Genomic DNA, 13,098 nt, shown 5'->3' with positions numbered 1-13,098 from the left:
CTTTAACTTCCCCTTTCAGGTGAAGAACACAAGCATTGAGGACTTAATTCGGTGAATTTTTCTTCCTCTTTTAAGTACCCATTTCAAGTGAAGAACATAAATATTGAGGACTTAATTCAGTGATTTTGTTTTTCTTTTTAGCTTCCCCTTTTGAGTGAAGAACAAGAACATTGAAGATTTAATTCGGTCAATTTTTCTTCTTCTTTAACTTCCTCATTCAAGTGAAGAACATGATATTGAGGACTTAATTTGGTGAAATTTTTCTTGTTCTTTAACTTTCCCTTTCGAGTGAAGAACATGAACATTGAGGACTAAATTCGGTGAATTTTTTTTTCTTCTTTAACTTTCCTTTTCGAGTCAAGAACATGAACATTGAGGACTTAATTCGAAGTGTTTTTCTTGTTCTTTAACTTCCTCTTTCGAGTGAAGAACATGAACATTTTTTATTTTTTATTTTTAATATTACTGTGCTCCACGCAAAGGTAACATGACGGAATATTACAATTAAAGATCTTCCTAGTTTGGAAATCGCATTTTTTTCCACTTTTTGCATATTAGAGAGCAGCATACATTCTGTGCAAAGCAATCAACTTGTTCACAAAACAAGCCATTACTAAAAGCTAATATACATGACAATGTCAAATTGACTTGCTACTAGTCAGACATTGAACTTTGCATCGATCCTTCCTCAATGTTCGCGCTTGACACTTGTAAATGGCATCCTATTTTCTAGCAACTTCACTTTATCGCGCAGCTCTTCGTTGATAACAGAAGATTCCTAACCAGAACAAAGGCGAAAAAAATGAAGTTGGGAAAGTCACATAGTCTTTGCATAAAGCTAAGAGGGAGGCAAATTAGTAATAACAAAAAACTCGAAGTGTTTTTCTTGTTCTTTAACTTCCTCTTTCGAGTGAAGAACATGAACATTTTTTATTTTTAATTTTTTTTACCCTCCGTAGGAGCTCGAAGAACATGAACATTGAGGATTTGATTCGGTGAATATTTTCTTCTTCTTTAACTTCCCATTTTGAGTGAAGAACATAAATATTGAGGACTTAATTTGGTGAATTTTTTTTTCTTCTTTAACTTTCCTTTTCGAGTCAAGAACATGAACATTGAGGACTTAATTCGATGTGTTTTTCTTGTTCTTTATCTTCCTCTTTAGAGTGAAGAACAGAACATTTTATTTTATTTTTTTTATTTTTTTTATTTTTTACCCGAGCTCGAAGAACATGAACATTGAGGATTTGATTCGGTGAATTTTTCTTTCTTCTTTAACTTCCCATTTTGAGTGAAGAACATAAATATTGAGGACTTAATTTGGTGAATCTTTTTTTCCCTTTAACTTCTTCTTTCGATTAAAGAACATAAGCATTGAGGACTTAATTCGGTGAATATATCTTTGTCATACTAAAATTATAGGGATAATTTTGCAAGCCTTCCTTCACATTTCGCTCGATCACAATTAAATGTCTCATGATTTATAAAATTAGCTTACCTCCCTTATATTGACTATACTTGTTTTCATTAATATAAATAAAATATAGTTTGATAAATCTGCCCTTTTCTAATATTAAATTCTTTCAAGCAATTATTTCTATAAGAAATACCATGCCTAATAAATTCTTTTAAAATAAAATTAAATTTAAAAAGAAGAACTTCCTATATATAATTTGCAGACGTGAGAATGAGATTTGGGATATCTCCTAATTCTCCAAACTCTAGTGATAATAAAGATCGATTCCACAAACAATTCTTTAGATCAATATTGTTTAAGGATAATTGCCTTTTAGGAATTTGCTAATTATGATATTTGGATAGAAGTAATTAATTGAAAGAATTTAATATTAAAAAGGGTATATTTGTCAATCTCTATTTTATTGACATTAGTGAAAAAAAGGAAAACAAATTATTACAAAAAATTAAAATAAGAGAGATAATTACAATATCGTAAAGGAGGGATTTACTATATAGAGTGAAACATGAAGGGATGTAATTTAATGCTTAAAAGCACGTTTTGTAATAATCAATTAAACAAGTTTTACCAATCTATATATTTTTGTATTTATAAGCACAAACCTCCAACAGAAAATGTTGATCAACATTTTTATCCCTTTAAAGTGGACATATGAGTTAGCGTTTTTATCTAATTATATTTGTTTTACTGCTAACTAAAGTTTGACTATTATAAATCTTTCGTTATTTAGAAATAGAAAAACTGCATAAGTAAATATTACGATAGTCAGATTTTCAACTACATTTTAAGAATTCATTACCAACTTAATTAATATCCAAGACGTTTTAAAGAAGAATCTAGAATATTCAAGAGTTGTAAAGAAATGAATGAAGATCGCTAGAATGAGTATTCTAGATAGAAAAGTCTAGAAATGTTCTAGAAAATGTAGTTTTAGAATTAGGTAGTTAAAAGACCATTCTAGAATAGAGTAGAAATTTTCTTAGCTATAGATTCTTCCATCACCACCTATAAATAGAGGTGGTTCATATGTGTTAACCAACCAAGTTAGAAAGCAAGTAAATAAGAAAACAAGAAAGTAAGCAAGCAAAAGAGCAAACAACAAGTTAATTAGTGAGAAATAAGAGAGAATTGTCAGAGTGTGAGTGCAAGAAATATTGTGTCTAAGAATAGTAAGCCAAAAGCGGGTCTTTACTTTGCAATAATAAAATTCAAGTTATACGATAGTGATTGTGCCCGTCTCCAAATTCTTAATTCATTTCAAGAACTCATTCTCAATTGTTACACTGAGAACAAACATGACCATCCATTTTTTACCTGCTAACTTTTTGTTGCTTTAGCATCTGTTGGTGATGTGGTGTTTGATCCACTGATGATATCCCATAACTCCTGGGCGAGAAAGTAATATTGCATTCTTGTGCTCCATGATTCGTAGTTGTTTGCATTGAGCTTCTCAACGCTATTAAAAGTGCTTGCAAAATCCATCATTTGATAAGTGCCTCGTGATTTATAGTCTCCAATAGTAGGTTGTAGGATCTCCTTTCCTTTGAGTTGCTATCTTCCTTTATCCACCAGGCTCTGAATAAGTGGTATCAAAGCTTGGTGGATAATAAAGAAAGGTAATAACTCAAAGGAAAGGAGATCCTACAAGGTACTATTGGAGACTAAAAATCACGAGACACTTATCAAATAATGGATTTTGCAAGCACTCTCAATAGCATTGAGAAGCTCAACGTAAACAACTATGGATCATGAAGCACGAGAATACAATATTACTTTATCGACCATGAATTATAGGATATCAATGGTGGATCATACACCACACTATCAACAGATGCTGAAGCAACAACAAAATGGAAGGTCAAAGCTGAAAAGGCTATGTTTGTTCTCAGTTTAACAATTGATGATGAGTTCTTGCAACGAATTAAGAATACCAAGACATCCATAGAATTTGGGGACACTGGCGACAATTTTCACAAAGAAAAATGAGTGTGCTTACAAAGGTTTGAAAATGAGCTTTGTCAATGTTACAACAAAATATGACGATCAGTCAATACTTCTAAAAGTTAAAATCTCTATCTAATGAAATATCAAAATTAGATCCAGAAAATGCTATCACGAAAACAAGACTGAAAAGAATAATTTTTCATGGTCTAAGACTGGATACAAAGGCATAATTACAGTCACACGGGGTGGGCCACAAAACCAACTTTATCTGAGTTAGTTCTTTTTTTTGCAAATGAAGAAGACTCATTATCAAGTTTTCTTAAGGATGAAGATAAGTCCTAATTCAGCAAAACACAATACTATAAAAAAGAAAAGTGGAGAGAAGCTCATGTTCATGGAGAGATCAAAAGAATCAACATCAAAAAAGTCAACAACAAAACAAGCAGACGAAATGCTTCAACAACAGTCAAATAGAAAAGTTCTATGGTGAAGGTAACGTAGTTGTTTCTTGCCAAAAGAAGAAGAAGGAGGTGGAGAAGGAGGAGGAGGAGGAGGAGAAGAAGAAGAGCAGTTGACCCATATAGGGCCATCTTAACCCCTAGGCCACTAAAGTCATCGCTTGTGGCCCCATATATTTTGGGGCCCCCATTTTTTACAAACAATTACTTATATATGTTATTTTAGAAAAAAAAATACATGTACTATGAGTGTTATGATTTCTACTAAGAAAATTGCATATGAGATGAAAATAAACCTGCATTTCTTAAGAAACACTTTGATGAAAATATGGATAGCGAAATCACAAAGTTCCTTGAAGAATCTTTTAGAGTTAATTGCTTTATATGTGTAAAGTAGATCAAAGTATTTTTTTCACTTCAAAATAGATTTGAACCAATTGAAGCATATGAAAATATTTTTGATTTCTTATTTAGTGGTACAATATTGAGATCTCTAGATGATGAGAATTTAAAAAGAATATTGTCTTAACCTTGAACTTTCTTTAACACGTAAAGGTTATTCTGATATTGATGGTTTAGATTTATTTTTTGAATTAAAAGTGTTAAGGAAAATAATACAAGTAGAAGATATTGATCTAATGAAAATACCCTATCAAACAAAAAGACTTGATTCTTTTCCAAATACACATATTGCTTATAGAATAATGTTAACAGTTCCTATAATTGTTGCCTCAGCCGAAAGAAGTTTTTTCAAAATTAAAATTGATTAAATCTTCTTTAAGATCAACAATGTCTCATGAGAGATTGAATGAATTAACTATATTGTCATTTGAAAAGGAATTATTAAAACAAAGTGATTATAAAATAGTACCTAATGACTTGCATCTAAAATAGCTAGAAAAGTAGATTTTAAATAAAAGTATATATAATGAAAAAAACTAAATATTAGGACCCCTCTCTTAAGTTTCGCTTTAGGCTCCCAATGTTGTTGAGTCGGCCCTGGACCCATATATATTAAAATAAGTTATTGGAATTTATCACTTTAAATTCTTAATTATTATTCTTTAAAAACATAAAAACTACCCTAAAAGGTGTTTGGCTGACGCATATGCAACGAAGAGGACGACCTTCTGGTAAACAATTTTTCAAGTGCGTGCCTCCATACAACTATTTTATTGCTGCATATATACAATGTAACTCAATTTTGTCTCAAATGAGATTAGATAAGAAGTGTAAGTTTTAAAGTTGACCAATCCGAGTGTTTTGAAGTTTGAAGGAAGGGGGTGGGGGGGGGGGGGGGGGGGGGGACAAGATTTTAATTTACACTATTAATCAATGATAATAAGGGGTGAGGAATTAATTGATGAGTGATGATTAGTTAGCAAGTTAGTTGGTGATTACAGGATGTTGATTTTAGCAAATTATTCTCGTAGCCTTCTAGTCAGTTAGCTTCGACTTTACCTATTGTTATTTTAATATCACATTATGATTCAAGTTTTGATATAATGGTATAAGTAATTAAATATTAGGTGTATTGTATTATATGAATAACATTAGATTTATGATATGGAGATATTGGAACTTAATCCTAGGTTTGAAATTTAGGAACTTGATTATAGATTTGGGTGAGTTTTGGGTTTAGGCTAGACATATAGTAATATGAGTGTTGTTAGTTTCAGAATCTTATTGTGGTTATTTATTTAAATAGATTGCACTGATTTGGAAGCCCAATGAAAAGGGAAGGCTCAAGTCCCAGAGTGATTGTTCAATTATTTGATGCAATTGGATTTCTCAACCCTTGTTAAGTGTATAGAATCGTGTATTTCCTTGTGATATGTGTTAGGGAGTAATGAAAATTGGTGATGAATTGACTTGTCTATATTGAATAATTCTAATGATGAAAATGGAGTAATAAAAGGCAATGTGATTAATTATTGGTGTGTAATGTGTTGAGAATGGTTTGAAAGGCTTATTGATTCATTGTTGGTGTTGTATCACGATTGTGTTGTTGTGAATTGTGCATTGTTATGAAAATGGTCATTTCCTCATTATTTATGTTAACATGTCATTTGCATTGATTCTGAGACTTAGTTGTGAAAAATGTTGTGAATTGAGGAAGAATAAGAAATTAAAGAGGATGCACCATTTCGAGGGACGTGTCGCGCGTCGCGATGGATATTATGAGTCGAGGGATGTGCCGCACGCTGCGACGGATTCTATTATCGAGGGACATGTTGCACTCCACAATGAATTTTATTATTGAGAGTCATGTCACACGCTACGACGGATGCATGGACATATATGTCCCCATTGGTCCCAGACTAAAAGATAACGAGTGTGTATCATTAGATCAGACATGGATCACTATACTTGACATTGCATTGCATATCTTTATCATTTGTGAGCTTTGGAGTGCCTTTCAGTGGAACTTGTATATGATGAACTTGATCCTGTGTATTTCTGATCTGTAATCGTCGAAATGTTGTAATTAAGTTGTGTGCTATGAAATTATGAATTGTTGGGTTGAGCTGGTTTTATGCATGTTATAGTTGTGGAGGTTCGGTTGGGGTGGTAGGATTACCCGTATTCTATATTCTTAACTTGTATTTAGGAGTTCACTTGCTGAGTACCGTGTGGTTTGGTGCTCACCCCTTGCTTCTACATTTGTGTAGGTTATGAGCCCAGTTCTTTATGATACTCTCTCTTATCTTCTTGTCTAAGGCTTCCTATGGAGATTTGTGAGGTAGTTGATTGTCATCTTAGCAGACCTTTTTACTCTTATTTATGATTTTGTCCTACTTTAGATACAACATCATTTGAGACTTTTTTATTTCTTTCATATCTATTGTAATACATTATAGACTTGTACACGTGACAACCAGGTTTTGGGGTATATTTAAGGTAATTATGAATTTCCGGATTATTTTATACTATTAGACTTTTATTCTCACTTTACTTTCGCATTGATCGTATATTTGAGTTTTAGGCTGACTTGTCTTGGTGTGATAAGAAGAGTGTCATCACATCCATTTTTGGGTCGTGAAAAAATGGTATTAGAGTCCCAGATTCATGGTCTCGTGTATGTACAAGCCAAATCTAGTAGAGTCTCGAAGATCGGCGCAGAGATGTCTATACTTACCTCCCTTATATAGACCTTACTTGTTTACATTAATATAAATAAAATGTAGTTTGACAAATCTGCCCTTTTCTAATATTAAATTCTTTCAAGTAATTATTTCTATAAGAAATATCATGCCTAATAAATTCTTTAAAAATTAAATGAAATTTAAAAAGAAGCAATTCATATAGATAATTTTCATAAAATAGATTTGTTTTTTTTGGTTTATGAACCTCTGGAATTATTGTAGCATAAATGAAGGCTTTTGTTAATGCAGCGGCTTATTTGCAGACGTTGGGTAGATGAGAATGAGATTTGGGATATCTCCTAATTCTCCAAACTCTAGTGATAATAAAGATTGATTCCACAAAAATAAAATTAGATCAATATTGTTTTGGGATAATTGCCCTTTTAGGAATTTGCTAAATACTTGGATAGAAGTAATTAATTGAAAGAATATATATAATATTAAAAAGAGTATATTTTCCAAGCTCTGTTTCATTTACATTAAATGAAAAATATGTTAAAAAATTGTTTTAAAAAAATCAAAATAAAGGAAGTAATTGAAATATCGTAAATCACAAGGAAAGTTAATGTATAGAGTGAAATGTTAGGGGATGTCTTTGAAATTCTCTCAAAATATTAATGTGAATTATTAAAAAAAAATGGAATGCTTAAAAGCACGTTTTGTAATGATTAATCAAACATGTTTTACCGATCTATATATCATCACCATATCATATCATCATTATTATCATCATCATACTCCCTCTGTTTCTATTTATATGTCACAATTTTAGTTTTACGTGCATTAAGAAACTAAGTTTACTATTCTACCCTAATTTAATGTTTATTGAACTCAAGTTTTCAATCAATGGATATGAATTAATTTAACCATTGAACATGAATTATTTACTTAACTTTTCTATATTGGTCAAATGTATATTTTCAAGGCTAATAACTCACAAGGGTAAAATAGGAAGAATATTGTAATTTATGCATTGATTTTATGATATGACAACTACTTCCTCTGTCCCTAATTACTTGTCCACTTTTGAATTGGCACACCTATTAAGAAATCAATTAATGACATAGTGAGTTTACCATTTTACCCCTATTAATTATGAAGTGGATGAAAAGTTTTGCATTTTTCAAAGTAATTAGTCATTTAATTGAGGGTATACTAGGTAAAAAAAAATTTCCTTTCTTGATTTGTGAAAATGGACAAGTAATTAGGGACAACTATAAATGGAAAAGTAGACAAGTAATTAGGGACAGAGGAAGTATTAAGAACCAACCATTTATAGTAAGGATGACATATAAAAAAGAACGGAGGGGGTATCATATCATATCATATTATTATTAAAAATGGGAAGCTCCAACCTTCAAAGTTAGATTACCATTTTGCCCCTTTACTAAATCTAAATATGATTAATTCATATATCAAATACTAATATTTTAATTACATAATGGTAGAACATGAAGTCTAACAACTACACTTTAATTTTTTAGTTATGACATTATAATTATAATTGATTTGGTTAAATTCAAATAAAGTAGAAGACAACACAATGTATGAAACTCTTCCAATTCGGCAACTCTTTTAATTTTGAAATCAAAAATTAAATTTATGTATCATGATTTAGTGTGCCCCATTAATGAAATTTGGTAGGTGAAAAAATAGTCAAATATCACTATAAATACCAGTCAATTCTAGCTACAAATCATCATTTTTTTTTCTTTTCTATCATCTATTAATGTTCCCTTACAATAGAACAATTCAACTTATAAGTAGAAGAGATGAGATTTTTTTTTTTTCATTAAATTTGGTATGCAACCCATATTTTTATGTAATTCATATATCATTTTGCATTGTTCTGGGATAATTTTTTTGTATTTGTATTATTATTCTTGCAAGTATCAATTATTTGACAAAACTTCTATTAATACATAATGAGTTTGATAATATTTGAATAATTTATGTAATAATATGCTCATATATCTTTGTTGTCAATTGTTTAAATACAAGTTAATTTAATTAAATAAAGATTGCTAAAAGATTATTACTTTGATGAAAGATTTTGATTGTGTTACTTTATCATTTATCTTACATGGTGTTGTGAACACATACATATATTGTTCATTTTCACCTTTTTCGTTTCATTTTTTATTTTTCTACTATTTATACGATATGCAATTTAACTTTCAAATAAAAATGAGAGTTACACTTACATTTGTGAGACACTAAAGCCTAATTTTTCTTAAACATACACATTCTATATTAAAGGTAGTTTTCCGTAGTGTTAAAACTCAAATGGTTGGTGTGATGATAATTTTGGACATTTTGATTGTTTCTTTATGAATTCTTTCGACCCTTAATTATTACTACTAAAAACTACTCCTCAAATTAAAATCATGTAAAAAATATTATGAGAATGGAATAATTAAGTTTCATTTTGTATAGATTTTTAGTAACATAAATCAACAAGATTATTCTATATACTGCTTGAGGTATGTTGTTTTCGAGTAACATTATAGCGTCTTTTGCAATTGCTTTATATTGTTGAAACATATATTTTCACATGGAAAATTGTATTTTCACTTTCAATTTGTGGAAAACTTACACATGTATGTTTAACTAATATTCATGTCATTTTAAAAAAATTAAAATATGAATACACGTGCAATGCACGTGTCCATAACTAATTTGTATTTATAAGCACAAACCTCCAATAAAAGTTGATCAATATTTTATCCTTTTAATGTGTACATATTTGTTAGCATATAATTACCAATATCATTATGTGGCCAAAAGCCGAATTTCTATCGAGGAAATTCATTATCTACCATATACACATAAATAAAAATAAAGATCTTGCATGTAAAATGTAATTTTTCTGATAAAAGGGTTCGAATATTAAGTGAATATCTTAACACTTACTTAATAGGCAACACCCGTGGGTGCTAGCGGCTTTCTCAAAAAACTATTTTTTTACTGAAGTTGGAAATATCCATCCAACTAATGCCTGAATGAATGTTTTTAAATAACAGAAACTCAAAATTACATTTCACACCATCCATATATAGAAGCGGAGCTAGTATACCAAGCTCAAATTGAACTCCTAAAGGTTAAGTTGATATTGTTGAAATTTTAAGGCTTCAGGAGCAACTCTCGTTTGACAAGAAGTAGTTTATTTGGATACAAGGGTGGATCTACAGTGTTAACTTAAGGTAGTTCTAGGAACTCATAAACTTCAAATTTCAGATCCGCCTCTGATTGGTTATATAAATAAATACATCAAGAACCTAATAATCAGAGACGGACCCATGTCTTCCATTGCACGTGCACCCGTTAACTTTTGAAATTATGTATATAAATATATGTATACATATACCTTGAGATATGACATATATTTTACTATTGAATAAAATAAGGGGTTGAATAATTTTGAACTTGAGTCCTCATGGTGCAAAGTAAAGTTTAAAACCACCCCTCCACAAAGCAAATTTTATCTAGTATAGTCATTTAATTCATTATAAAAAAGTAAATTTTATCTAGTATAATCATTTAATTCATTATAAAAAAGCTTATTTTATCTAGTATAATCATTTAATTCATTATCATTGTTATATATGGAGCAATTATCATTATAAAAAAGAAAGATGATTGGTACCGAGGCAGATCTAGAAGGGCGAAGGAGTTCCTCCGAACCCTTTTACCAAAAAATTACATTTTATATGCAAGGTCTTTATTTTTCTTTACGTATATATAGTAGATGATGAATTTTCTCCATAGAAATTCTATTTTAGCCACATAATGATATTGGTTATAGTCTATATTGTCAGTTCCAAAGGTTTGCTTTTTACAAATGATGTGGAATGATGTTTTGCTGATTTTACATCTCCTACTTTTATTTTCTTAATTATTTATCGATCGATTGAGCATCGTGCTCCTCTGTAAATAACCATAGTGAGTCAGAAAAAATATCATATTTATATTCCTGAAATAAATGATCATATTATATTCTTTCACATCGAAATTACTTTATGTAATTAAGAAGAAGATAAATATAATAAATTCATAAGTTTATGAACTGACTTTGCAGTTGAGCCTAATTACTCAACTAATTATTAGGCTGAACTCAAGCTAACAATCTCTATCTAAAAACATATTAGGCTCGAATCCTGCAATTTTAAAAAATGAAGAATCAAAGTCAAGAATTTCAAGGATGAAGGAGGTAGATATATATATAATACATTGAGATATACAAAATAATCTTATGAAGGATAAAGATCAAGTTGAATACCTGGCTAGGTTACACACTAATATCTTTTCTTGTGTTTTTTCATTCTCGTAATAATCTTGTGGTCCAATTCTTTAACCATCCTTGAAAACCATGCTAGATTTTGAGTTGATAACATTATGTATATTACGGATAATCCAATAATTAGACCGCAACCATAACCCATGAGAACTGGCTGCCAACTGATCATTAATGAGTCTCCTTCTTCTCCTTGCCCAAATGGAGTTGTTGCTTGTGGTACCCCTTCATCATCGCCACAATCTTTTGACAGTGGCAATCCACGTAACTCATCATTCCCTTGGTATGAACTATTCTCAAACGTATCAAATTGTTTTCCTCTAGGGATGCATCCAACAAGATGATTGTGAGAGAGATTTAAGACTGCAAGAAATGTGAGGGATGCAAGTTGTTGTGGAATTTCTCCGCTTATTTTGTTGAATGAGAAATCTAATGATTCAAGTACAGATAAGTATTGCAGCGATGTTGGTATCACACCCTCCAAACCATTATGAGATAAATTCAAAGTACGAAGTGCAATGAGATCTCCAATGGAACTTGGAATACAACCTTCAAATCTATTCTTCGAGAGATTGATAACTATGTTTGTAGTCAAAACTCCACGAAATTCAAGATCCAACCCCTTTGTTGTAATTGTTTCAGAAAAATGATAATAATAATACAAGTCTTCTCCCACATACTGTGGGATTTTCGTGATCTCATCAATTATCTTCATAGCTTTCAAATTCTCAAAAAGGCTCATAGGTAAATTCCCACTAAATCCATTGGATGATAGATCAATTATTCGAAGATGTACAAACAAGTTTCCAGCCCTTGAAGTTTTAATGGGCCCGTGGAACTTATTTGATCTCAAGCTTAAAATCTTCAAATTCGGTAGGGTTCCTAACCATTTTGGAAATGTGTCACTCAACTCATTGTTACCTAAATCTAGAAATTCCAAACTCTTGCAATTGACCAAAGATCATGGGACTTCCCCCTCTAGCTTATTCCCGTGCAAGTTAATGACTCTAAGCGTGTTTCCTATACTAAAAGTTGTATTAATTGCCCCACTAAGATTGTTGTTGCTTAGATCAAAAACCCAAAGTCCACTTATCTCACCCAAACATCGTGGGATTGTTCCCTTCAAATTATTACTTCCAAGATCTAGCACTGTCAAGGCTTTTAGACTGCAGGAAGCTGAAGCAATTTGTCCACTGCGATTATTTTGCGAAAGGAGAAGATAAGATAGGCTCTGTTGGTTTAGGAGTGACATCGGAATAGGACCTTGCAACTGATTTTGTTTTAGAGTAACGTCCCACAATGTTTTGGACTTGAACTCCTGAATTTCTCCACTGAAATAGTTATCATTGAAGTATAATTCATCTAGTGAAGGAAGGGAGAATATCCATGATGGTATAGTCCCATTCAAGAGGTTTGATGACAAGAAGAATGATTGTAGGCTTTGCAGACCACTTACATCGAAAGGAATTGGAAGAAACTTCGAACACTTCAAGTAGAGTCCAACTTCTGTTGGAGGATAAAAAATCAAGTTGGCCATAAAAGTTGTTAATTCCAAGTGATAGCAGCTTGAGGTTTCCAAATTTGAAGAATTGGGAAATTGGTCCTTCAAGATGGTTATTTCTGAGATTCAAACTTTGTATGTGGGAGAGATTCCAAAGAGGTTTAATAATAGGACCTGAGAGGTTACAAGAACTCATATCCAAGTAATGCAATGAAGTTAGATAGCTAAATGATTCGGGCATCTTACCAATAAAATTCACTTTACGTAGAGATAAGAAA

At 31.1% G+C, this 13,098-nt stretch overlaps 1 protein-coding gene across 1 annotated transcript; it reads right to left on the bottom strand.

Annotated features, from left to right (window-relative positions):
* Positions 1–688: 688 nt before the first annotated feature.
* On the bottom strand, positions 689–12,856 carry LOC125858666 (receptor-like protein Cf-9 homolog). The gene is made up of 3 exons (XM_049538498.1): positions 12,346–12,856; positions 11,432–12,246; positions 689–778 (listed from the first exon to the last, which is right to left on the bottom strand). Exons 1-3 carry the CDS (start codon positions 12,854–12,856, stop codon positions 689–691), a joined length of 1,416 nt encoding a protein of 471 aa, XP_049394455.1.
* Between the last annotated feature and the right edge of the window lie 242 nt (positions 12,857–13,098).

The sequence above is a fragment of the Solanum stenotomum genome, chromosome 1 (genome assembly GCF_019186545.1).
Source record: "Solanum stenotomum isolate F172 chromosome 1, ASM1918654v1, whole genome shotgun sequence".
Taxonomy (NCBI): domain Eukaryota; kingdom Viridiplantae; phylum Streptophyta; class Magnoliopsida; order Solanales; family Solanaceae; genus Solanum; species Solanum stenotomum.
Note: the sequence above shows the minus strand (reverse complement) of the source record. Positions and strands in the feature narration are given on the sequence as shown.